This window comes from Chenopodium album, chromosome 26 (assembly GCF_948465745.1).
Source record: "Chenopodium album chromosome 26, dcCheAlbu1.1, whole genome shotgun sequence".
Classification (NCBI taxonomy): domain Eukaryota; kingdom Viridiplantae; phylum Streptophyta; class Magnoliopsida; order Caryophyllales; family Amaranthaceae; genus Chenopodium; species Chenopodium album.
In genome coordinates this window covers 13,574,547-13,599,902 of record NC_137859.1, presented here as the reverse complement: position 1 = coordinate 13,599,902, position 25,356 = coordinate 13,574,547, and the positions used below count along the sequence as shown (strand labels likewise).

Here is a 25,356-nt window from a genome sequence, read left to right as displayed (position 1 = left end):
CTATTCATGAATAGTCCGCTCTAATTATGATTATCTATTTTACTTAAGCATCTAATAATTTCAAGGTTGAAAATTTATAAAAACAAATTAAATAAACAAAATAGTGGAAGAACAACATATAAAAACACAACTAGGTTAAATATATACAATATTAAAATGAAATCATAATATTAAGCTCTTTCTACATAATGTTTAGATATGTATTAGATGTAGAGTTGTTAATAACGGGACTCGTTCAATTAACCAACCAAAATATAACTCGAATACTCGATGATACCCGATGAATTTGGATATCAAGCCTGAATTGATATAAATCAAACATCCAATTTAACATGAGAATGGTTGAGTCAAGTGATGGGTCTTATCGAATCAAATGGAAACAAAATTCAGGTCACGTCATTTCAGGTCAAACCAGAACCCGAGTTATGTTGATCATGTAAAAAATACAATTGTTTTTGGTTCAATCCCGTTTTAAGTTGCTGAAATAAAACAAGTACAAATCCTACCAAATTGTTAAAATCGATGCTAACTTATGAGATAGACTCTAATTGAACAATGAACATAAGTACATAACTAGAACTTAATCGAAACCGGTTTTTACACAATACCCCGTGTTATTGATTGGTTTTTGTGATTAATGCTTTGGTCCGAAAGTCAAATCGTAACCCACATAATTAATACGGAGTATAAATAATAGGCACAAACACTTTAGTTTATAATTTGACCTAAGCATATAATTGATTTATTTACTCCTTCCGTTCCTAAATTACATTCCTCTTTGGAAATTTACGCGGGAATTAAGGAGGGAAGAATAAGACAAATAACAATAATTGGATAATGCAATGGGAAGTACAAAGATAGAGTAGTTATTACTCATGACATGTCATCAATCCTTTGGAAAAAATAAAGGACCAATCACATGCTCCTAATTGAAAATTTTTAACTAATCATATTCATTGTAATTTGGCACAAGGATTATGAGTGAGATTAGGTAAGGATGAGTGAGAAAGCATTAAATATAAAACAGAAAAAAGAGAGTTGATTTACTAAAAAAAAAACTTACCAAAAATAAAAAGGAGGAATGTAATTTTGGAATAGCCAAAATAGAAAGAAGGAATGTAATTTAGGGACGGAGGGAGTAAAATAATTTGTGCAACTTTGATTCTTTAAAGTGTCTTGCTATTGATTGATTTTGGTTAGATGGTACCCTACCAATGAAGTGAAAACAATGGATACTGTATTAACTAATGAAAGTTGTTAGCTTGCCTTTCACCCTAGCAAGAAATTTTTTATAGTCCCTCTATTTAAAAGTGCTTAGATATTCTTTATGTTGGAAGTTGGAACATTCCTTTCAGAAACCTTTCAATTTTTGTTATAAACTAGCTTAAGCTCATGCATAAATGTATACATTTCAATTTTGGTTATGAACTAGCTCCTGCTCATGAATAAATGTATACATTGACATGATTCGGGAACACCAGGTGAAACAAAAAGCCTAAAGATTGAAATCTTTAATCACTTTCTGCTAAAATCGGTCTTCTACTACAGGCCCCATATCCCACGTGCTGATCCTTGCTTGTTGCTTGGCCGAGAAGTCAGTTCATACAATATCCTTGCAAAAGTATCAGCATGCTTACTTTCCGAGAAGAGTATCTCCGCAAATGCGTTCTCATATGCAAGGAGTGGAACTCGATTTTGTGGCTCAGAGACTAGGCTTTCTAAGATCGTAGCTGCCTTCCGACAAATTTCAGGAACAGGATGTGGTGCCTTAACTACTTTCAACAGTCTATCTATAGCCCTGGAAGTCATTTTGGCATATACATGGTTAGTGATCATCCTTAAGTAGGTGGACCACAAAGCTATAAGAGGTGATAATGGAAAGAAACCTCACCATCGCTCACTTGCCAGATTTAACCGGCAGTCCATATTGACCTCCACAAGATTGTAGAGTGCCCCCACAGCCGCTGCCTGTGCATCGACTGCTGGTAAGCTCAGTAGATCAACTAATCGTTTGTAAATCTGCAAAGATATGAATGTTATCAAGATATCCAAGAGTTTTACACGGAACATGAGGAAAGCTGTAGATGTAAAGACAGTAAGTAGCTGCAACCTGGGTAGCAAATGAAAGAAGAAATGTTTCATTATCAGGGTTTATTATCAGACGGCCAAGCAGTTCTGCAGCAGCACAATGCCACGCTTTGACCTGAGAATCAAGCATGCCCATGATAGCTTGAACTGCACTCTTTTCCCTGGATTTAAAAAGAATATTAATAACAGGCTCACACTTTCAGCGATCAAATAGCTCATTACAGATGCAAAACAAATGCTCACGTCATGTTAATATATGAAGGCTTTGAAGAGCTGAATATTCGTAGATCAAGATATGGGCCCAAATTGACTATTGTCTCCAGGGCATTTGTCACAAGTTCTTCATCCTCTGGAAGAAAGACGGAAGTTGATAAGCATCATTACTAAATGACCTCAAACAGGAAATTTAATTTTAGCACAAGACATTGAAAAAAGCCCTCCCCGCCCCCCGTAAAACAGCAAATGATCAAAACAAATAATTTGAAGCATATATTAACATAGATGATTCTTGCTGCAACATTCTAAGTGGATACATTTTTCTGATATTAAATGGATGATGACTGTAATAAGAATGCCTTGAACAATAAGAATTTCACATTGAAGGAGAATCAGTTAAGCCTTTCAATGATAACATACAGTCTTCATTAAGTTTAAAACTTTAAACTAAACGTATTTAGTTACTGTCACCTGTGTTTTGATCTTCTATACACTGAAATACAGTTTCCAAACAATGACGGTGCTGTGCCATGATAATTTCATTTTCATACATGAAAGAGAAATTACGGAGGATATTTGATGCAGCAACAGCACACAGCTGCTTCTCAGCACGCCCATCATCGTCTAGATTGAACAAACCATCTTCCTCAAACCACCAACCAGTACGTCGATGTCTTGCTGCAATCTTTTGTGATGAATAAGAACCAGGGGCAGCACTGCATAAACATTTTCCACAATCAGCTCAAGGGCTGTAATCTTTTAACATTCAATCCAGAATCAAGCAAGCATAATGATGACTTAATCAAATAAAATTTACATGGATTGCGAGTAGTTGTCACTGGAAGCCAACGCCTCATATTCATTTCCAAAACCAGTTACAAGAGCATTTGCACCCAACAGCCTCACGCGCCGGTTTCGGGAAAGATCTTTAGGTAAAGCTATGTCACGCCAATCATCAATCTATAAAGTAAAAAAGCAAGGCTTTAGATCATCTTCCTAATTTAAAAATGTCTTTGTTTAAAGTCAGGAAAAAAAAAGGATAGTGTGTGAAATAACATACAATTTGAAGAAGAGCATCTAACAATCCAGGTATCTTAGTCAGTGGGGTAGCATCTTTGCGAATTTCATCCTTTTCTTTGAAAGAGAGTACAGTAAGAGTATTTAGTGCCCATGTCAGATCACTCTTCAAGCCACTTTGCAGAGCCAAAACAATCCTTTTCTGGTTTTGATCTGAAAATCCCAGAGTTTAAATCTTAAAGTAACACCTACATAGATTTGTAGAGACAGGAAGAAATACATACATAGAACTAAAATCTAATATTGTGCATCAGTAGTGAAACATAACAATAAAGTAAATAGTATGATTTCGAAAGTATATGACCAATTGCAACTCTTTATACAAGACTTTGTTAGCTTCAAATGAAGAAAACACATTGACAATAATCTAATTTATCTACAAATTTATTTTGAATAAGTTTTCATTAATTTAATATAAAAAGGAATGAAAAAAACAGTGAGAGTAAATTAAAACAGGTATTCTTAATTGTTTCAAATTCCCCACTCCTACTTTTCTATTATTTCTCTCAAGACATCCCTTATTTTCCAAAAATTGAAATCTATGGTGTTAAAATTCTGGTGCTAAAATAATAATTACAATAAAAATGTATACAGGTGACAAAGAAAATAAGATTGAAATTGAAAAGGTTGGAGGGAAGTAGAGAGCTAGGCGTAAAAGGAAGAGACAAACCAGCAAAGGCACTGTGGACCTGAAGGGTAGGGCCAAGAAGAGTATGAGGTGCGGCGGAATCCGCAGCGGCAGCAACAGCAGCAACGGCAGCGCTGTTAGTTCCACTCCCAAGCGGACGTCCCCTTTTTGGTGGCGGAGTGGCGGCTACACCGCCTCCAGACCCTCCTTGCTTTCCCTGTTCTCTTTTTTGCATTTCTTTTTCTGATTTCCGTTTTCCTTCTGCAAATTGAAGATGGCAGAATTTGATGTAATCGACGGAACGGGCTAAATAAAATGAATATTGAAAATGATGAAAAAGAGAGGATGAAGATCGGCTGACCTAGAAAAGTAAAATAGTTAACCGAACGCCAAGTTATCAACCCCTCCAAATGTATACAAATTTATACTCCGTACTATCAACAAACTACGCTTTGAAAATGTCAAACGAAAACCATTTTTCCAGTATAAATTATTATTACCCTACAATCATTAAACCCAACATCAATTTCATCTCTAATATTCATCAAAAAATTGTAATTTCTCAACGTATACTTAGAATTTAACACAATCAATTATACTTATACTCTAAACACCAGATTAGCATAGTTCAATCCTAACAATAAGGGATTCCGCAATACATTAGCAACCAAATTTTGATTCAATTATCAAATTAAGCTCGAAAATCACATAATAGGACAAAAGGCACATTTGATTCAATTACCAAATAAAGCTCATAATTTTCTGCTTTAGCAACAAAATCGCTCGTTATATCGCTCGTTATGATCGTTATTATCATAACCTTACTAGAACCAGTATTTCGATAATCCGAACCCTAAATTTACTATATGACAGTTAAATTAAATTAAATCAACGATAAAACCCTAGATTGTGAAATTGATATTCGATAATTACTAAAAGAACAACAACTTACCTCAGAAGCTGCTTGCGACAATGGAGAACGTCAAGTGCGCTTCAATGGAAAAGGAGAAAGAGGACAGTATGTATGATTAATCAGTGACCCAGTGAGTGTCTCCGGTTGTGAAACTTGTGATTTTTGGTAATTTTTTTTATTCCCTCCGTTACATATTACTCGCAGCAAATGGGTATTAATTGAGAGACATAAAATATTCCTTTGTTGCGAGTAATATGAAACGGAGGGAGTATATAAAATTGACTTTTACTACAATTAGAGCCTTTAGAGTTTTTTTTAATTTTATTTTTTTTTCTTTTTTTTAAAGACAAATTTAGAGGTGTTAATTTGAGTGTTGTAGCTTGTAGTGTTCCCAAAATCTTATATGTGGCTGGCTACACGATATGACCATCTATTATAAGGGTTACCTCATTAATCTTATAGGGGCTACTTGTTCAATTTTACAGGGGTTACCTAGTCAGTGTTATAAGGGTTATTTGGTCAATGTTACATGGGTTATCGGTTCAGAGAGTTAACAATGATTTTTTATAAGTGGTCACATGGTGTGGCCAGCCGCACACAAGATGCACTGTTTAGTGTTTGGGTTCAGGTTCGGTAATGTCGGGTCAAATTAGGTCTATTCCAAACTTGAGTTACGGAGTATGCTAATTGTATCTAGCAAGTCGAAATAAGAATTGGGTTTTTTTCACGTCAATCGGGTCTGATTTTGACATATCTACCTTTTTTCCTTTTTTCTTTTTTACTTATCTACCATATGCTATGTAAATTTTATTTTATTTTACATATCTACTACTAGTTAACATGTTTCGTCTCATGTGAAAAAAAAAACCGCTAAGATTTCGTTGGTGGCCACAATATAAAAAACTTCGTATGAACTTGCCAAAAAATGCTTAATTAATGCTTTACGGATCATTTTGGTTTTTAAAGAATACAAATTGATTGAAAAAAAATAATAAATAAAAAAAAATGGAAATGTATCATTCTGCATGTTATAAATGTCACGATTTACATGTCGTTATTTGTTAACCGCGAAAATTACTTGAGTGAAGTTTTAGAGGTCATTTTAGTTCTTTATTAAGATAAAATCATAAGATATTTAACATTTTAGAATAGAGTCGTTACATTTTTTGAGAAGAAGCAAGGGAGGGCGCATTTTATTAATAACAAAACATCACATTACATCAAGCACCGCCAAGGAAGTCACTCCTTGCGGGAATGAATCAACATACAATTTCTCCATTCCATTAAAAGGAAGTAATCTAACTGTTAGATGCGCCACAACATTACCATTTCTTTTGATATGAAAACAAGAAAAGTCAACAAACTCATTACTCAAGCAGCAAATGTCCTCCACAATCAAGTCAAAGACAGACCTCCCATTACTCCTCTTGTTGATAGCAGTTGACAGGTTAATGGCATCACACTCAAGCGCAACATTAGTGTATCCCAACCTCAAAGCAGTCCGCACTCCCAACCTCGCAGCAAGTGCCTCAGCAATCCCCATTCCCCACTGAACCCCTGAAGCATTCTCTCCAAACAACGACAGCAAGCAAGCAGCCCGCTCCAGATGAAAGCCCCTAACCCCACGCCATTACCCTCAAACACCGCTGCATTAGTGTTGATACGCACCTTACTATCCAAAGGGGGGCTCCACTGAGATCTCGAACACACCCTACTCCTAGCAGGCTTCCCACAGACCATGGCATCATAATTTTTAAAATCCAATACTAGCTTGACAAAGCCCATCGCACCCACCACATCATTATTCCAAGCATCCCTAAATACCACAGAATTACGGTAAGCCCACGCCGCCCAAGCAAAAGCCAAAAAAAACCAGCAACTCGTGATTTTCGAACTTGTCAAAAACCCAGGACAGTCTATCCACAAACGAGGAACTTGGAGCATCTACTAACATCAAGACGTAAGGGAAGTAGTCCTATATACCTTTCACATTGGGGCACTGAAAGATGGCGTGGATAATTGTTTCTCTCTCGGTGTTACAAAGGCCACATTGTCCATTTTCATGTATATGTCGGTCATACAACCTTCCCATGACAGCAACAGAACCAAAGCAATCCTTCCAAAGGAAATTCTTAAGCTTAGGAGGGCAATCCAACTTCTAAATTCTATCCCAAATCTCATTCCCGTCACTGCTCAACAATTGTCTCCAGCTCGTAACATGACCAAGCCAATAACTAGATTTTGTAGAATAAATACCATTTTTAGATGGTCACCAATATCTTACATCCGTTGGCTTTCTCGAGTTTAATGGGATGTCTTTCACTAGTCGTGCATCAGTCATATTAATATATATGTTGCTGCAGCCGCTTCATTCCATGTTTCTGCCTCCCAATCGATCAGGTTTGCCACGAGAAGAAGATCAAGCGGGCTAACTAAATTCGGAGAAGGATCAAGAGAATTATTTTCCCCTGGTAACCAAGAATCATCCTATACTCTTATGGAATTACCCTTCCCAACTCTCCATTTTAACCCCTCCAACAATAATGCCTTAGCACCCCAGATGCTTCTCCAAAACGAAACTAGGATCATTACCCCTCAAGGACGAAACGAAATCACCATTCTTGAAATATCTAGCTTTAAGAGCCTTGTGAGGGAGAGAATTTGGGTCACACATGAGTCTCCAGCCTTGCTTTGCTAGAAGATCTTGGTTGAAGATTTTTAGGTCCATAAACCCCATTCCTCCAATAGATTTCGGAAGACATAGTTTCTCCTAACTCACCCAATGCATTTTCCGCTCCGTCCCCTTAGCCACCCACCAAAACCGAGCTAACATAGAATGAATCTCATCAATAATACCATCCGGGATAGGAAATAAACCCATCATATCGGTGGGGATCGATTGAGCCGCCGATTTTATCAACACCTCTCTTCCGGCTTGTGACAGGAACTTCTCCTTCCATCCGCTCAATTTTTTCCATATTCTTTCCTTAAGACAAGAGAACACCCTCCTTTTCGATCTACCAATAATGGTGGGAAGGCCTAAATATTTGTCATGCCTCGCCACTTGCCTCACCCCCAAAACATTGATGATATCTCTCCGGCGGTTCCCCTCCACATTTTTGCTAAAGGACACCTCATATTTATCTAAATTAATTTTTGTCCCGATGCTCTCTCATAAATGCCAATAATCTCGGCAATTTTAGAACATTCTTGAAGTGTCGCTCTAGCAAACAAAATACTATCATCTGCGAAAAATAGGTGACACCCAAGGGGCTCCTCTACATACCGTGGCACCATGAATCAAATGGTCCTTTTCCGCCTTTACTAAGAGAGATGAGAAAGCCTCTACACACAATAAAAAGATATAAGGTGACATTGGATCACCTTGTCGAAGGCCTCGAGAAGGAGTTACATTACCCTCAACTTTGGCATTCCACTTAAAAGTGTAGTTGACAGAAGACAAACATAACATTATCCTTCGAACCCAATCTGAAGCAAACCCCATTTTCAACATAACGGTCTCGACAAAAGACCATTCAACCCTTATCATCATATGTTTTGCTCATATCAAGTTTAAGAGCCATAGTCCCCACTCTCCCTTCCCCCTTCTGCTTCATAGCATGAAAATCTCAAAGGCCACAATAGCATTATCCGTGATTAAGCGGCCCGAAACAAAGGCACTTTGATGATGAGAAATCAAGCCCGAGAGAATTTTCTTTAGCCTATTGGCTAACATTTTTTCAATGATTTTATAAATCACATTACAAAGACTGATAGGACAACAATCACTCATTTTCCTCGGTTCTTGGCACTTAGGAATGAGCACAAACTGCACAATGCAAGTCTTGTCAACCTCCGATAAGTCCACACCTCCATTCCACCAACTAATCACAAAGTTTACTATATCCAGACCCACAATATGCCAACATTTCTGAAAGAAGAGGACATGCATACCATCAATAACCGGGGGCTTTGTTGGGGTGCATTTAAAAAAGAGCATTATGAATTTCTTCCATTGTAGGAATACCAAGGACCACATCATTCATTTCAGTTGACACCAACTGGTCATCAATTCCTGCAATTGCCTCCTCAAAATTGGAAGGCATAGAAGATGTAAAAATGTTAGAAAAATAATTAGTTATAACATTACTAATATCTTCCTCCTGATCTTTTATAACTCCAAATTCATCTTCAATTTTTGCAATGTTGTTTCTACTCTTCCTTTTGCATGCCTTATGATGGAAGTAAGCCGTGTTTTTATCACCGTCTCTTAGCTCATTAGCAAGAGATCTAGCATGCCAATATGATTCATCGAGGCGACGCAACTTATCAAGTTCGGAGACAATTTTCTTGCAATTGAGAAGCATATTAACGTCTGGCACAGCACGCTGCCACTCCCCAAGCTCTTTTTCCTTATCAGCAATCCTCTTTTTCACATTGCCAAAAGTGCAAACTGCCCACTTACTCAAACTCATAGCACAAGCAGCTAGTTTAGAAGACATATTTAAATAGCATTACCTTCCTATGCATCTTTAATAACTTTATGACAATCATCATTAGACAACCAAGCAGCTTCAAAATGAAATCTTTTCCTATCCTTTTTACGTTTAGGAGCTTCACCAATTTGCAATAATAAAGGTGCATGGTCAGAGTACACAATGGGAAAATAACGTACCGTCCTTCGGGGAAACATATTACACCTAATATCACAAGCCAAGAACCTATCAAGCCTCTCACGAACCTAATTAATAAAGTCGTTATATTAATAATAAGGCTCTTGTCAAAAAGAAAAAAAAGAAAAAATAATAATAAGGCCACTATGTCAATATAAAAGGTTATTATGTTAGAAAAAAAATTGTATTATAATAAAGATCATAAGAGATTAATATATATTTTATAATGAGAGTTTTAATATATTGACCAATATAAATAATAAAAGTCATTATATTCAAAATAAAGTTACATCAGAAGAGTTAAGATAGTTAACATTATATCTTGTTGGCATAATCCTCTATAATTCTAGTCACTAGAATATACCTATGCTAATGCACGGGATATATGTATGTTTAGGGAAAAAAAAATTATATAAGTGGAAGTTATAGTATTTTTTTTCTTAAAAAAAAGGAAGTTATTTTTTTAAGTTAATTACATTTAGGGTTGTGGGAGTTATTTTCTTTAAAAAAAACAAAACAAAAAAAACAAAAAAAACATAAAACAAAAAAAACAAAAAAAAAAAAACAAAAAAAAAACGAAAAAAAAAAGCGAGAGAGAGAGAATGCATGAGAATTGAGAGTTAGAGGTTTGGAGTGTTGTGATGAAGTGTTGCAAAAACATCTCTTAAATTATACAGTACAAGAGTGGACCCGTGCAAAATGCACGGGATATATAAGAAAAAATATAATTAAAATATGAAAAGTTGATTTTGATGTTGTAATTTAGACTTGAGTTGTAATGGTTGGTTTTGGACTGGCCGGTTTTGTTGAACCCTAATTAGCTCTGTTGTATTGAGTATTAATAATCGTATTAATAATTTGCTGACACCTGCTGTGCTATGCTAAAATATGATATTCTATGCTTTGCTTAGAAGCTCAAAAATCAGGATCTTACTCTTTTATGTCGGTGGTCAAGCAATGCTATTATGGGGTTTACCTTTTCAAAGTTATAGAGGTTACCCGTTTAGTCTTATAGGGGTTACTCGTGTTACTCGGTTAGTGTCATATGGGTTAGTGTCTTGCTCTAGGAGTTACATACTTGTTCTATTGCAAGTAGTTATTTGCTAAGGCTAGTTGCACAAAAACGTGTTGTACATTTTTTTTTTTTTTTTGATGATTAAAGAAGTAGAAAATATTTGGAGGGTAATCCCTACAAAAATGCATATAATTGAAGGGTTAGGGATTTAGAGTACTATAGTGAATTGTTGATAAAAGAATTGTATACTCGTGCTAATGCATGACATATATTATACTACTGTACCAAAGTGAAATTTTAGTAGTAGTCCCTTGAAAAAAAAACAAAAGGAAAAACCAAAAGGAAATAGTGAATGGGTAGTTATTGATTTTTTTTAAAAAAAATGATAAAAAAAAAAAAATAAAGTAATGGAATGGGTAGTTATTTTTTTTCTTTAAAAAAAAAAAACAAACCCTAAATGCATGAGTTGAGCATTTGGGTTTTGGAGCACTCTCATCAAAACGACTCTGTAATTATAATATAGATAAAAGATTTACAACTAACATGCAACTTTTTTAGAGTAAAAAAAAAAATAAAAATAAATCAACCCCAGGTGTATAAGATGATACTCCGTATTATGGGATAATACATAAAAGCAAGCAGCAAATGAACCCATAGATATTACTCCGTAGTTCTTGAACCAAACTTCGTTATTCATGCTATAAATGGCAAGTAAAAAACTACTGTAGATTAAAAAAATGAAAGACAAAAACAAGATGATATTCCATTTTATTAAGTAATGAGTGACCAAATTACATTACACAAAATTACTTCGGACACGGATACAGAACTGTGAAGGACAGAGCACAACCATCAAGAACCTTTTACATTGCCTACAAAACTCGAATCATACAAACTGCAGATATAGAGATCCTTGATACTGTCCTTCCAATAATTAAAAAATAAAAAAGTCTTCAAAAATAATATATAGATAATCATATATTACTACCTGGCAGAGACGGATGTAATTTTCATGGGATCAGTCTCGACTCAAGCCAGTACAATGATTAACTTCTGCAACATCGAAGACTTCAGAGTGGTGTTAAATCTCCCAAAAAGAAAGCCAAAACAGCTAATACTTGTTGGAGAATTCACAAGGCTTAGCCTACAACGCAAGCCACCGTGATAAAATCTCCATCCACTAACTGAAGAAACCTGGAACATTTCTAGTATGGCTTATTTGCAAGGTTTTGTTCTGGTGTTTTTAGCCTTTACCTTCAACTTTGCTTTCTTTGTTGCAACTTCTTGGAAAACATTAGGTCCCCCAAAAGTATTCTTTACTAACTTTACCTTTTTTCTTTTACCACGGTCATATTCCTCATCCCTGAAAAATATATCAGACGAAAGGTTAAGCCAAAATGAAATGCAAATACCACTGACCAGTGAACATTCGAAGCTGCACACTAGGCAACTATGTCCATCACACTTGCTCCTCAGCCATAAGGGCACTTACAGAGATAAGAGTTTCAGTCCAGAATATCACAAGGATCATTCATAAGAGTTAAAAGCAAATAGACCAGGAAGTCTTAGCTTACAAGTCTGTCTTATGTGTAATTCATGATTATTTATAAAAATGAAAGATCTAGCACCAAAATAAAGATGGACTCACCACTCATCCAGTACATGACCAATAATTAAAGTATCTTGGCCATTTGATTTTACTCTTTCCAAAGGAGGCTCCACACCTTCCCAGCATCCAACTGAAACCAAAATCCATGAACACTACCATTAACATCATAATACAAGTTTCAGAGCAATATGTGACTCCTAAAACATAGACAGTGCACCAGCAATAGTGAGATGAGTGCAAGGGGGAAAAGAAAATAAACATTCTTTGACGCTAGAGTAAAAGGTGGATAACCTGTAACTCACAAAATGAACACACAATGATTTGACCGTACAAATTCACAGTAGCAAGAAAACCTAGGCTAAGGAATGATTAAAATCTTAGGCTGCAGAAATTACTCACCAGGAGACTCTTCCAGTCCAGTGCTGGCACTAGGTACTCCATTAACAACAGGTTGATGATTTTGTTCTTTGGAACACGAATCATTAACCTCCTTGCAATGTGCCCCTGAATTTTTTTCTTCTCTAACACATGGACTGTCACCTTTCTTGTGGCAACCTTTAGAATTACCCACAGAACCAGAGTCAGAAGTTGAAGGACCCATGTCTGCAGAGGCAAAATCCTCAGTAGGCAAGAGATCTTGTGGAACAATTTTAATGTTTTTCTTCATCCTTTTGAATCTTCTGCTCTTTCTCACGGCCAAAGAAGCCCTATACAGCACCTTGGTACTAAAATGCATCCCTCCAATACTAGACTTCAAAATATCCTTCATTGAACTTTGGCGAGGTGCACTTTCAGGAGCTTTCACAGAAGGACCGTTCATTCTTGGCCTCTTAATTCTTGGTTTGCTTAATACTGAATGGATGTCAGATGTGGGCTCTGAAGCTTCATTCTTTAAAACAACCAGTTACAGAAAACGTCAATATTGCTACCTTGAGAATGACATTTTGTGTGTTGGGATGGGGGGGATTATTTGAACAATAAGAAGGTACCTTGGTCTTCCCAGTTCCACCTTCAGTGGTTAGTTGAATGGCAGAGTCTGATGGGACATTTGGCTTGACCTCATTTACATTACTAGACTGAGTGTTCTGAACCTTCGTGCCTGCAGGAGTACTGATCTGATAGAACAAATGGATTGATACACTTCAATGACAAAGCAATTTAAAAAAATAAAATGCAAGATGTGAGTTAAAGATTAAATTTACCTCATGCGATTCCTTGTTGCATAAAACATCAACAGCATTAGAAGGGAAATTTAAAATTGATGGCTTTTCAATTGATGCTAATTCCTTCTCCTTGTTATCACAGCAGTCAACAGAAGTTGTAGCTTTGGCGCTTTTTTCGGAATCACCATTACTAGACTTGGTTGCTGGGTTCACCATTCCATCCAAATCCATGTTAGTAATTGATGAATTTTCTTTATTTGTAACAGAGGGCACTGTTGACATTGTTAGGTTGTTTTTGTGATTCAACTCTTTCCCCTCTGCAACAGCAATAGATGAGACACATTTGGATGAATTCTGTTGAGCCGGAACCTTAGAAGCATTATGCCCTACAGAGTGATTCACAATCAGACCAGATGAGCTAGTTTCCTTAGAGTTCTTGTCAGTATAACCATTTTGATAGCTCTTGACAACAGGGATTGAGCATGAACTTGTTGCATTTCGCATATTTGTGATCAAATTTTCTGTGCAAACATCCATGGCCTTCTTAGAGCCAAATAAGTTTTCTTTGTGAACAACATCTAGGGTTTTCTTAGGAGCAGGGTTTTTCCTATCACGAACATAGAATAACATATATGCTTTCTGCTCCATAACAGTCTTTTCACTTACTTGGTAAACCTGAATTTTGTAACCATAAAAAATTGAGAAGTGATCCAGGATACAACAAATTAACTCACATTTAGAAAGTATTACATTACTGATTTAATCAATGGAAAGAAAGCGCATATGAAAACCAAATATAAATTCTATATCCAAGTAAAATAGCATAATGCAGTCCTCATAGAGCTGATTCTGAATCCAAGTTAAGACCTTAACAAAAACAAATGTAGCTATTTTACTTCTGACCTACTAACACATCCAAATGAAATAACTTCGACAACCTGGAAAAAGTCTGTGGATTTACTGGAGCATATAAGCATAATAGTTTAAGAATGAATATGACCCACCCTGTTGTCATCAAGTGAGTACCATAATCCACTTGACGTGCGCACAAAGCTATAATAGTGACCAGAATGTGTGCTCCACCCAGCATGAACTAGAACCCCATAGAGTGTATAGGTCAAATCGCCCTCCTGAAATGACAAAATACAAATACACATCATTATCCAACGCTAAAATACAATAAAGAGTCAAATTGTCACAAATTTAGTTTTTTTTTTTTCCTGGATTCAACAATAGCAGATACTATTCAACAAAAAGTCAAAGCCACTAACAGACTAGACATAGATGGAGAACAAAAGAAAAATCACAACAAAATCCAAGGTTACACATAGCGAAGGGGCAGCACACCAATTAAAAAAAAATTAAAAAAAAGCTGCTTCACCTACAAAAATTACAATAAGATGCAAGTTTACACATAGTAAAGAGAAAGCACAACGAACCAGAAAAAATCCAGCTTTACTTTAGTTGAAATAGATTCCCCTTTTTCAATTAAGAGATGTTGCATGAAAAGGGAAGCAATTACTAAGAAGAACCGCATTATTACTTTATTAACTTCTGCTTGAACGCCTTAATCCCATAAGTGGTGTCAGCTAAATGAAGCAATATGAGGACTTCCCAGGAGGTCACCCATCCTAGTACTACTCTAAATCATTGTGGGCCTTATGGCTCATGTCAAGCAATGTGACAAAGTTTTACACTAGCAGTCACTGGCCTACCATAAGTCCCTCATTTTTCCTTTATTAGAGAGAAAAAATATTTCTAATACTTAGAATTTATACTAAGAAAATAATGAATTCCCAAAACTGAATAAATACATACTCCAAAGTTCAAACCCTATCTACAAATCTGCCAACTGACCACATCATTTAACCTGGACTAGAACTCTAGAAGATTAAGAATTATATTCAAAGCCGCAGCCAATTACAACAAATAAATCTGTTTTATTTTTCTCAAGCACCATAAAGCACTAGCTTAAAGGTCAACAGATTTAAGATATCAAAGAACATACATAGTTTCCACTGACGAAGGGTTTGAGATTCAATGACGAGCCAAAATGGACTTTCTTGTCAATCTTTTGCCCAGCAAAGTGACGAAATCGCTTAAGATGGACAGTGAGAACATATGGAGCTTTATAAACTGTAAGCTGCTTGAGCGCCCTGACTTTCTGCTTACACTTTTCACATTTGTACTGTCTCTCTCCACCATCCAATTGCTCAGCAGCAGTGAAGTGTGAGAGGGCCTTGTGAACAGAATCTGCCTTGATTATTTCAAGGCTCAAGTCCAGGAATGGATCAAATGTATTCGAACAATGGGAACACTGTAAGCATTTCACCTGTATATACAAGATTGCATTAGATTTAATTTAACATAAGAATGGCTCGCAACCCACAGTAGACACCATACTATGGCCAGCAACTTTTCCTGACCTTACAAACATATTATGAATCTACCATCTCATGCCTCTTTTACCTGGCTACGTAAGCGACCTCCAAATATCTTGTGAACCAGACTCTTATCATAAGCACCAGGTGATTCAGCAGGCACGCCTGAAGGTAAGCAGCATTTGTGCATTGACTCTAGCAAATTTATCATGTACTCATGTGCATCCTCTTGTCTTGCATTTCGAAAACTTCGAGATATGCCTTATTGTGAGGTCAAGGAATAATCATAAATGAAGTATTGAGAAATGATAAGAGTTCAAAGGGGGATGGAGGGGAAGACTTAGAGCAATAATACAGTAAATCAGCATGCAACGCAGTTGATGTATACTCAAAAAGTAATCCTACCATGTAAAAAACCGTCAAAACAAATTTCTGATAACCTAAATGGCTTTCAGTCTCAGAATATCCTGTTAAACACCTGATATTAACATAAAATACCTCCCTCACCCCCCCCCCCCAACAAAACAAAAATAAATAAAGTAATAAAAAAGAAAAGAAAAACATGGTAGAAAAATTACATAAAAAGAATTACTGTGCGAGAAGGAGATGTAGAAGGTGGCAGCAGAGAATAAAATAGCGCTAGAAGTGAAAACAAATCAACAATAAGTATCAAGTACACTCAATCAGCTGCAAAACTGTAAAAGGATACACCTCAAGTTTGAAACAAGATCCTTCGGTGCTACTATTCTCCCAGTAGATTGTAGAGCACGGTTAACATGTTTTTGCATGGCACATAGCGCACAAAAACCAGCAACATGACCTTCACCAACAATATATTAGAATTAATAAGATAAGCAGTTTTTACCATTATGAAATTGCAAAATGAGATGGTAATGTACTATACGAACAGAATCAAAGAAGCTTTTAAAATGTTGTCGTACAAGCACCAGTACATTTATAGATTTGTTATTGACTTGAATAAAATACATATGTTAGCTTCCTGTCAAACATAGAACAGTAATCTAGCTAAGACTGGAGCACCTGGTCCATAGAAGTTATTCATCATGATTTCCGCAATAAGTTGCATTTCACCCTTTTTCTTTGAATTCTATTGTTTTTAATAAGATTTTGGTCTCTGTTAGTTAATCTTGCAATTCTAGTTGTGAATTGTTGATCTATTCTTGGGTATATTATGGCTTTGATGAAAATAGTTGCTGTACATAGGCATTTGTTTGAGTTAATTCACATTCTAGCTTCAATTGTGTTAAGCTTTAGATGATGTTACATGTTGAATTGAGTGATATGTTGCTGCAACCATTGTTTGCTGAATTTCCACATTGATTTATTGAATTTTTAATCTGAAATTTTGAGAAGAGTTGCTCAGATTTGTATGAGTAATGGTCTTATTTTTATTCTGAAAATCTTTTCTAAACACTTGTTTTAACCAACACACTTGCTAAATATCAATCTTCCTAGTAATTTCACAAGGTTTGAAGCATATTTTGTAATTGTAATTTGCATCAATTGAATATCACATAAACTAGCTGTAACATGTATGCAAATATTTTTTTCCTTTTGAGCTGGGAATTGGGCAATACCTTTTGTAGATTTAATTACTTTTTTCTCTGATGTGTCACTGCTTCCTTACTTTCAATATTCTACATTACTCTCCAATTTCTTTTTATAGGGACATGTCCTTTTGCTTACTCGCTATATTCTTTCTAGAAGCATAGTTTATCTAGTTGCCCCTTCAGAATTTCAGATTAACTTTTTTGGTGTATAGGGACTAGGGAGTATAGTATATACTCATTTCTACTCTGTACCCTATGAATAATTTCACTGATAAAGTGTTAGTAATTTTCAAAGGTAGAAAATGTGGAGAAATTATATCATGGTCATTTATGATTATATAAAGTGTAAAGCCTATTTTGGTTTGGAGTTATTGAGCTCTATTTCCCTCATCTTATTATAGTGAGTCTTATATAACCTTGTGAGAGGGTTTTGGACTGATCGGCTTATAATAGTATGTAAATTTTAAGTTTTATTATTCCTGTTGAATTCAATAGAATTAAAATTGGTTATGCAGTTACAAGAGTCAATATATATTAGTAGTTAACTAAGTCTTACTTGGTTCTCTAGTGGATCCATGATGAAGTTTGTCTAGTTTGTTGTTGGTCATGCTACTTTCAATTAAAACCATGATAGCTTGGCTACTAGTTAATCAGAGTAGTTACTGGTTTAAGAGGTTGGCCTATTAATTTGCAGGATACTAAGTGGGACAATCTTGCTGTTGATAAATTTTTAACTCTTTATTAGATAAGTGCTGAATAATTCTAGAAGTAGAATTACATACGTTCTTGTCCAATTTATCAGTTTTCTATTTATCTTAGATTTTCGTGTCAACACATCAATGGGTATGAAATCTTTAACTTTCACTTTCATTTCATCCAGACTCAATGATCTTGATTAACAAATTCGTAGAGAAAAATTATAACATCGAAGGAAAGCAAGCAGAAAGAAAGCCAACTGATATGTACTAAACAATGAGCTGGAGTCTGGAGATAAGAATTTTAATCTGAACTAGGAAATTAGTATATTTAAAATGTGTACTTTTAATGTGAATTGACTTGGAGAACAAATTTAGAATGAATCAGGAATGTGTTTCATTAATGTTGTGTCCTTGGTCTGCAATTTCAGTGAGTATATGATTAGACTAAAATTCTAAATAATAAGCTCAACTATGAAATTCATGGTCTGCAATCTCAGTGAGCATTTGCCATCATTTATGTTGGTTCATTTTATCTATTTTCAATTTAAGTCCTTTTACATGATGGCCTTAATATAATTTGAATTAGAATTACGTAGCTAGTATGATTCTAGGATCATATAACACTTGATTGCTTTTGTCTAACATCACACGGGCACACGGCAACATCAACTAATCAATTACGCTAGAACTATTGTCAATTAATGAATCTAATTATGATGACTGAAAGCAACACAATTTGTCAATAAATCTAGAACTCTCGTCTAACATCACACGACAACATCATCCGAGAAGCCTTATTAAAAATCAAACATATAATTTGGGACATCACTTCACAAGATGGAAAATGTTGAAACATAGAATTTCAGTTCCTACACACAATTCAGGCAAAATTGACGATAATCATCTGAAAATCAATAACAACTAAACTCGTACATTTTGCGTTACATTCTAAATTAATCGATAACATTGCAAAACGAGGGGCCGTAAAGAGGACGAAACTCACAATTATTCTGATGCTTGCCACTTTGCAAATATGCCACCAACGGCTCTGTGTAAGTGAGGCATTGTATTACAGAATTAAGAAAACATGTATTCCCCAGATTTTCCAAACCAGCTCCCTGCCATATTCAATACCACAATTAATTAAAAAAAAAATTCGACCGATTACCCGCAATTCTATAATCAAACTAATTACCATTTCAGTAACATATAAATTAAACCATCATCACAAATTGACAAAATCACAGTATGAATTGTATGAATTGTATGAATTGTAAAACAGGTCCAATTATAGTAAAACTCCCAAAAACACAAATTAAGAAATACCCAGAAATCATATAATTGCTAAAACACAAAACAAGAAATACCCACAAATAAAAATGACTTACAATCCGGCGAAAAGGGATTCGGAAAGCGAAATCAAGATCAAAAGAGGCATCAATAAAATCAGAAGATTCTGGGTTTTTCGAATTGGATTTAGAATTAGAAGAAGAAGGGGGTTGGGATTGAATTAGAGATTTAGAAGAGGAGATAGAAGGGGAAGAAGGGTTTAAAGTTTCAAGCTTGAAATTGGAAGAATTGTGATTAGAGAAGGAAGAAGAGATGGGTTTTCTAGCTAAGTGAAATTCAATGTGACGTTGTTGTTGTTGTTGTTGATGTTGCTGCTGTAAGGAAGGAGCAGCAGACTCCATTGTTGATAGAGAAGGAAGAAGAAGAAGGCGGCTGTGAATGGTGTGATTGGTGATGGAGTTGAGAGAGAGTAAAGGGAGTAGGGTTTAAGCGCTGATTAGAGAGCTTGGCTTTGTCAGTACGGGGGTAGTATTGTCTTTTCACAGGGTTAAATTGGCTTTATTAGGGATTGTTTGGCTGGTAGAGGGGAAAGGGAAAGACATTAAAAAAAAGTTAAAAAGGTGAGCTAATGATTTTGATTTTCAATTTAGGGATTTATTAATAATATAGTTTTTTTTTTCTTTTTTTTTTTTTTGACGAGAATAAAGTTTTGTTCTTGAATTGTAAAAATTTTGATTTTTTTGCTATTATGTGATGATTTTGGAATTGCATGCATAGGCGATTTAAACGCTAACGGTGAGCCACTAATAATATGTCTCACAACGATAAAAATGTCATTCATCCTATGAGATCGCTCAAAGTGAGGTAGATGTGGGTTGAAGAAAGAAAGGTCTATCGTTAAACGAGGCTCAAAGTGGTGTATGAAGAAAGTATTGTATATTTGAAGGGTGAAAGGTTATATGATATGGTTACAAGGGGTGCCTCTAATCATTGGTATACCTTGTGCTTAATTCGGCGATTTTTTTTTTTTTTTTTTTTTTTTGCTATGCTACGCAATGATCATATGCAAGAAATTAAGATGCTCATTTTATTAAAAGGAAAAAGTAAAAAACCTATAGAAAAGGGGTGTCTATGCTAGACTTTTGGGGGAAAGGTTTGAAAAAAAAAAAAAAAAGAAGAAGAAAGCATGAAATCTTGGTGAGAAGCTTGCCTTGTATTTTGTCTCATCATTACTTTTTTTTTTTCTTGTCAATCATATGACTCAAACTCGATTCAACATGCATAGATGGGAAGAGATCATGAAAGGATGAAGGGAATGATATGTGTGGAGAAAGTATGTGGAGAGTGGGAAGATGATGTAGATGGAGAAATATGGAGGAAATTATGTGGAGAGTAGGAAGAAGATGTAGATGAAGAAATATGGAAGAATTAGGAATAGAATGGACCCCCAACTCAAATGACGAAAAAACGACTCATGCATGAACCTAAGATATGGTCATGGTGACATATACAAAGTGCGTGCTAAGACTAGTGGATGTAGGTGACATGCTTTGACTTGTGTCATGACCATGTGGCTAGACTATGTGACTAGACTCAAGCAAAGACTAAGTTAAGACTTCACGGATATGCATTAAACTGGACAGGCTGTGGTATTTTAGTCATAACTTTTGATCTGTGACTCTGATTGGGACAAAACCAACGCCAAATTAAAGATAAAATTCGGGGCTACAGATCCATAGGTTATACGACTCGTAGTTCTTCCTAGAACTCTGTCTATGACCAAAACAAGTTGACGCATGTGCAGTATACGGGAATAAAAATCCGGGTTGACTTAAAGGAACTATGACTCGATTTTAGGCTTATTTATTAGTTCAAATTAATTAAACAAAGTCCTTTAGTCATTAGTTAGCTTATTTAAGATATATTAACAAACACAAGTCAAACCAAACGGTTAGTTTAGTCACATATAAGCTATGCACAAGTAAGAGATGCACAAGTAGTCAAGTAGTCACAACATGATGCAATGAGTTTGCAACCTAACCATGGCTCTAGTTCTCTAAAGTTCAAGGATATGGGTTAGTCAAAGAGGGTCCATGGTTATGAGTCCGGATGCATCGCGCGGAAGTCTAACCGTGAAGGGTTGGCGCGTATGGATGGGACCCCGCAAGTTAAAAACTTGCTTCCATGGTTTGGTGGATTCACAAACTTACATGTACCCGTCGTTGCCAGGAGCGTTCGATTGGGTAGATGAAGCGTGAACCCCCAGAGGGTTATGTCCATATGTAGAACACATATGGGTTTTAGAAAAGTGAGAAAAGCTCAATCCAGAAGTAGAATCGAGCCAACAGTACTAGAAATGGTCAAAACAAAAAGGCAGAGTTCTGGCTCGGTATTGGAAGAACTTGGCGCCAGACTACAGGAACTGTCGCCACAAAAGAACCTCTGTCGCTAAGCGACAGAAGCTCTTTACAGGCGACGGTCTCTGTCTTCTAGACGCTAGTTCCTACAAGCCTCAGCAGGTATCTGTGTTCTTAGAATTTTCCAGATTCCGCAGTATTATTTCGATTCTAGTTGTGAAAGAAATTTCTCAAATTTCCTACGTGTAAAATCCTATGTTTTTGAATCATTTCAGATGGTCTATCCAATGAGGACCTTTTTTATGCATATGGCAATAATGTTAATCAAAATTACGCACATGAAATACTTAGAATTTTTCGAGTCTCATCCGCTCATTCTAAATCATTGCCAAAATAAATTTCAGGAATTAAAATAGAAATCCTCCCCAGTGGAGTCGCCAAAAAACTGTAGGGAATATTTCAAGCATCATAACCCCAAGCTTGAACCCCACTGTGATCATACACTAAAGTATGGTGGCGTCCAAAGGGAAGGAAAAGAGAGCAAAAGAGTCGCCAACAAGTTTTAGGAACTTGTAAACCAATCACGAGGTGAAGGTTGCACCCCTTAAACGATCCAGAAGATCGTCAACTCCATAAGGTCTTGAACCAAATAGGGTTCGGGGATGAGGGTACGAATCCAATCTACAAAAAAAAAGACCCGCCCTATAAAATAGGCCTCTACTTTATTCTACTCGTATTCATGTGCGCTTTTTGACTAACATGCAAACATTATATTAATCCTAAACCTGTTTAATCTATGTTGGTTGAATATTAATGCACAAATAATTAATTGAATTAAAATCATATTAGCCTAAACCAAATTATTAATTATCTTATTAAGCGTGATTTCAAGTACAAATTCTCTTTAAACATGCATAAAAGGCGTGATCAAGCAATAACAATAAAATATAAATAATATCAAGCAACATAATAATAATCATAATAATAACAATAACCATAATAATAATAATAAAGCTTAATAACAATAGCAAGATCCTAGGCATGATACTAACAAGATTAATAACAAATCCTAGCATGTCACTAAACAATAAAGATTAAAGCTTTAAACCTAATATGGTACTAACATGCTATTAGAAATAAGTAAAAGACACCCTAAACATGATACTAGAAAGCAATAAAAAAACATCCTAACATAATACTAGGAATTAAACAAATCTAAGCATGCTTTATACAAGAATAAAGCAATGAGATTACATACTTTGAAGCCTCGTACCTCTTTCTAATAACAAAATACACGCGTTAGTAAACTTCAATGAAAATAATAAATCAAAGAATTAAATTAAAGAATTAAAATAAAGAGTTAAAAAGTTTAGACTGGATTTGGGACCAAACCCTCAGAAATTATCAACCTTGCACGTCTACGGCGAAGGCAACTTCGAACTTGGCTAGGTGATTCTAAGTATTGTGTATGCGGTATTGTGTTTGTAAAAGGCTAGTTTTGAAAGAGAGAAAGAATAAGCTATATTGCTCAAGAGAGAATAGAGAGAATTGATGATTGTTGATGAGAGTTGGTGATTGAAAACGGGGATCCGAGGACCCTATTTATAGGAAAATAGTCAGAATTTGAAGAGGAATAAAACTACACACTGTCGCCAACAAACCGACCTTGTCGCCAGAAATTCATCTTGTCGCCAGGCGACAAGGTCTGTCACAAGGCGACAAAGACAGTTTTTGCAGATTTTGTTTTTATCATATCTTTTGATCCAGAAGTCCAAATAAGTCATATAATATGTCGTTGGAAATCTCTTGAAGTCTACTTTCCAATGCAATTAAAATCAGATTAAAATATTTTGTAGATAAAAAAATATGGCCGAAATAGTAGGAAGGGTGTCAGTTTTGGATAGAGTTTCGTATTCCTTTTATATCTTTTTCGTTATAGCTTGGATTTAATATTATAATATATCATTGGAAAGATAATTTCAAGATCTATCCAACCATATAAAATTTGGATAAAAAATATGAAGCACGAAAATAATATCTGATTGTTTTTTAACATCTTTAAATTCGAATAGAATTAGGACTTTAAAAAAGGAAAGTTTTATAAAAGGAAAGTTTTATTCAAATCAAACTCTATGATCTTATCTTTTCAAAAAAGGATAATTAAGATCTTTTAGAAACTTATAGAAGATTCTAATCAATCCTAATTAGTTTAGGAATAGGATTAAACCTTTGGACCCTCCTCATGATCATTGGGTCGTAAGTAAAATCCGGTTTGGGCCCAGTTTAGTATTTTGGCCATAACTTCCTCATTATTCATCGGAATTGGGCTTATAATATATCGTTGAAAAGGTCTTTTTGAGTCCTATCCAACTACACTATTATTGGACCCTTATCATGGACCAAACTAAACTGGATTGGACGTTTTCATAAAATAGAGTGGGTTTTCGAAAACAGAAAGAAAGAATTTTTTAATAAAACTAACCGCAACATTAGACTTTTCACATTTTCACCTCATTCGATTATGGTTCGACGTGAAAGGTATTTATCACTGGGTTTGGTTTTGGGGAGACACGATTTGGTGTCTACAACGACGCATCCCAATCTTGTGGACTAACCGCTCAACACTCTTCGAAGGTAGGGACTTTGTAAACAAGTCTGCAAGATTATCAGATGATTAGATCTGTTGGACATTTATCTTCCCTTCCTTTTGCAAATCGTGTGTAAAGGACAGTTTTGGGGATAGATGTTTAACCTATCACCTTTGATATATCCTTTGATATATCCTTCGGTCACTTGTGCAATGCATGCAGTATTGTCTTCGTAAATGATGGTTGGATTTTCAGTCACTTCTTTCATCCCACATTCTTCTTGGATATTGCTGATCATTGACCTTAGCCATACACTCTCACGTCCTGTTTCATAAAGGGCAATCAACTTAGAATGATTTGATAATGTCGCAGTCAAGGTTTGCTTTGTTGATTTCCAAGAATTTCAGTTCCACCATAGGTGAACAAATATCCAATTTGTGACTTGGCATTTTGTGGGTCTGATAAATATCCAGCATCTGCATATCCGATGAGGGTGGCATCTGAATTGCCTTAATTGATAAAACAAACCAAGATATTTCGTTCCTCGTAGATATCGTAGTAAGTGTCTTACTCCTTTCCAATGTCTCTTCGTTAGTGCGTTGCTAAACCTGGCCAACAAATTCACTGAAAAAGCTATGTCGGGTCTAGTATTGTTAGCTAGATACATTAGAGCGCCAATTGCACTTAGATGTGGTACTTCAGGACCAAGGACAGCCTCATTTTCTTCTCGAGGTCTAAATGGATCATATTTCATATTCAAAGACTGAACAATCATCGGGATGTTTATTAGGGTCGCTTTGTCCATGAAAAAACGTTTTAACACTCTTTCAGTGTAGTTAGATTGATGGACGAAAATACCATTATTTAAGTGCTCAATTTACAATCCAACACAAAATTTAGTTTGTCCAAGGTCTTTCATCTCAAATTCTTTCATCAAGTATTTTTGCAGTTCTTTCAAGATCATTTGGAGCTCCAATGATATTCAAGTCATCAACATAAACTGCAATATTGCAAATCATGATTGTGATCTCTTAATGAAAACACAAGGACTGATTTGATTATTCTTAAACCCTTCTTTCATAAGGTATT

The 25,356-nt window shown here is 35.5% G+C and overlaps 2 protein-coding genes across 3 annotated transcripts; both read right to left on the bottom strand.

Moving 5' to 3' along the window:
* Positions 1-1,349: 1,349 nt before the first annotated feature.
* LOC145617625 (armadillo repeat-containing protein LFR-like) lies at positions 1,350-5,097 on the bottom strand. 2 transcript variants are annotated; one of them, XM_081672347.1, is made up of 10 exons: positions 4,962-5,097; positions 4,371-4,510; positions 4,052-4,270; positions 3,365-3,534; positions 3,122-3,264; positions 2,776-3,020; positions 2,332-2,437; positions 2,111-2,249; positions 1,892-2,019; positions 1,350-1,798 (listed from the first exon to the last, which is right to left on the bottom strand). In XM_081672347.1, exons 3-10 carry the CDS (start codon positions 4,242-4,244, stop codon positions 1,543-1,545), a joined length of 1,380 nt encoding a protein of 459 aa, XP_081528473.1. In that variant the 5' UTR covers positions 4,245-4,270; positions 4,371-4,510; positions 4,962-5,097; the 3' UTR covers positions 1,350-1,542. The 2 variants fall into 2 exon arrangements, with proteins under 2 accessions (XP_081528473.1, XP_081528474.1); XM_081672348.1 differs by lacking the exon at positions 4,371-4,510.
* A 6,251-nt stretch (positions 5,098-11,348) lies between these two features.
* On the bottom strand, positions 11,349-19,804 carry LOC145617751 (ubiquitin carboxyl-terminal hydrolase 23-like). The gene is made up of 11 exons (XM_081672501.1): positions 19,421-19,804; positions 19,036-19,150; positions 16,473-16,583; positions 15,852-16,024; positions 15,391-15,714; positions 14,387-14,512; positions 13,422-14,057; positions 13,209-13,334; positions 12,619-13,108; positions 12,259-12,349; positions 11,349-11,973 (listed from the first exon to the last, which is right to left on the bottom strand). Exons 1-11 carry the CDS (start codon positions 19,721-19,723, stop codon positions 11,826-11,828), a joined length of 2,643 nt encoding a protein of 880 aa, XP_081528627.1. The 5' UTR covers positions 19,724-19,804; the 3' UTR covers positions 11,349-11,825.
* Positions 19,805-25,356: the final 5,552 nt, after the last annotated feature.

Excerpts from the sequence above, each read along its gene's own strand:
- LOC145617625 (XM_081672347.1), bottom strand. The coding sequence starts at position 4,244 with ATGCAAAAAAGAGAACAGGGAAAGCAAGGAGGGTCTGGAGGCGGTGTA. Across the intron at positions 3,021-3,121 it reads GACAACTACTCGCAATCCAT|TGCTGCCCCTGGTTCTTATT; the intron begins GTAAATTTTATT and ends ATGTTTATGCAG. Across the intron at positions 1,799-1,891 it reads AATCTGGCAAGTGAGCGATG|GGCTATAGATAGACTGTTGA; the intron begins GTGAGGTTTCTT and ends AATGACTTCCAG.
- LOC145617751 (XM_081672501.1), bottom strand. The coding sequence starts at position 19,723 with ATGGAGTCTGCTGCTCCTTCCTTACAGCAGCAACATCAACAACAACAA. Across the intron at positions 19,151-19,420 it reads GAATCCCTTTTCGCCGGATT|GGAGCTGGTTTGGAAAATCT; the intron begins GTAAGTCATTTT and ends TGAATATGGCAG. Across the intron at positions 14,058-14,386 it reads ACTCACTTGATGACAACAGG|GTTTACCAAGTAAGTGAAAA; the intron begins GTGGGTCATATT and ends TACAAAATTCAG.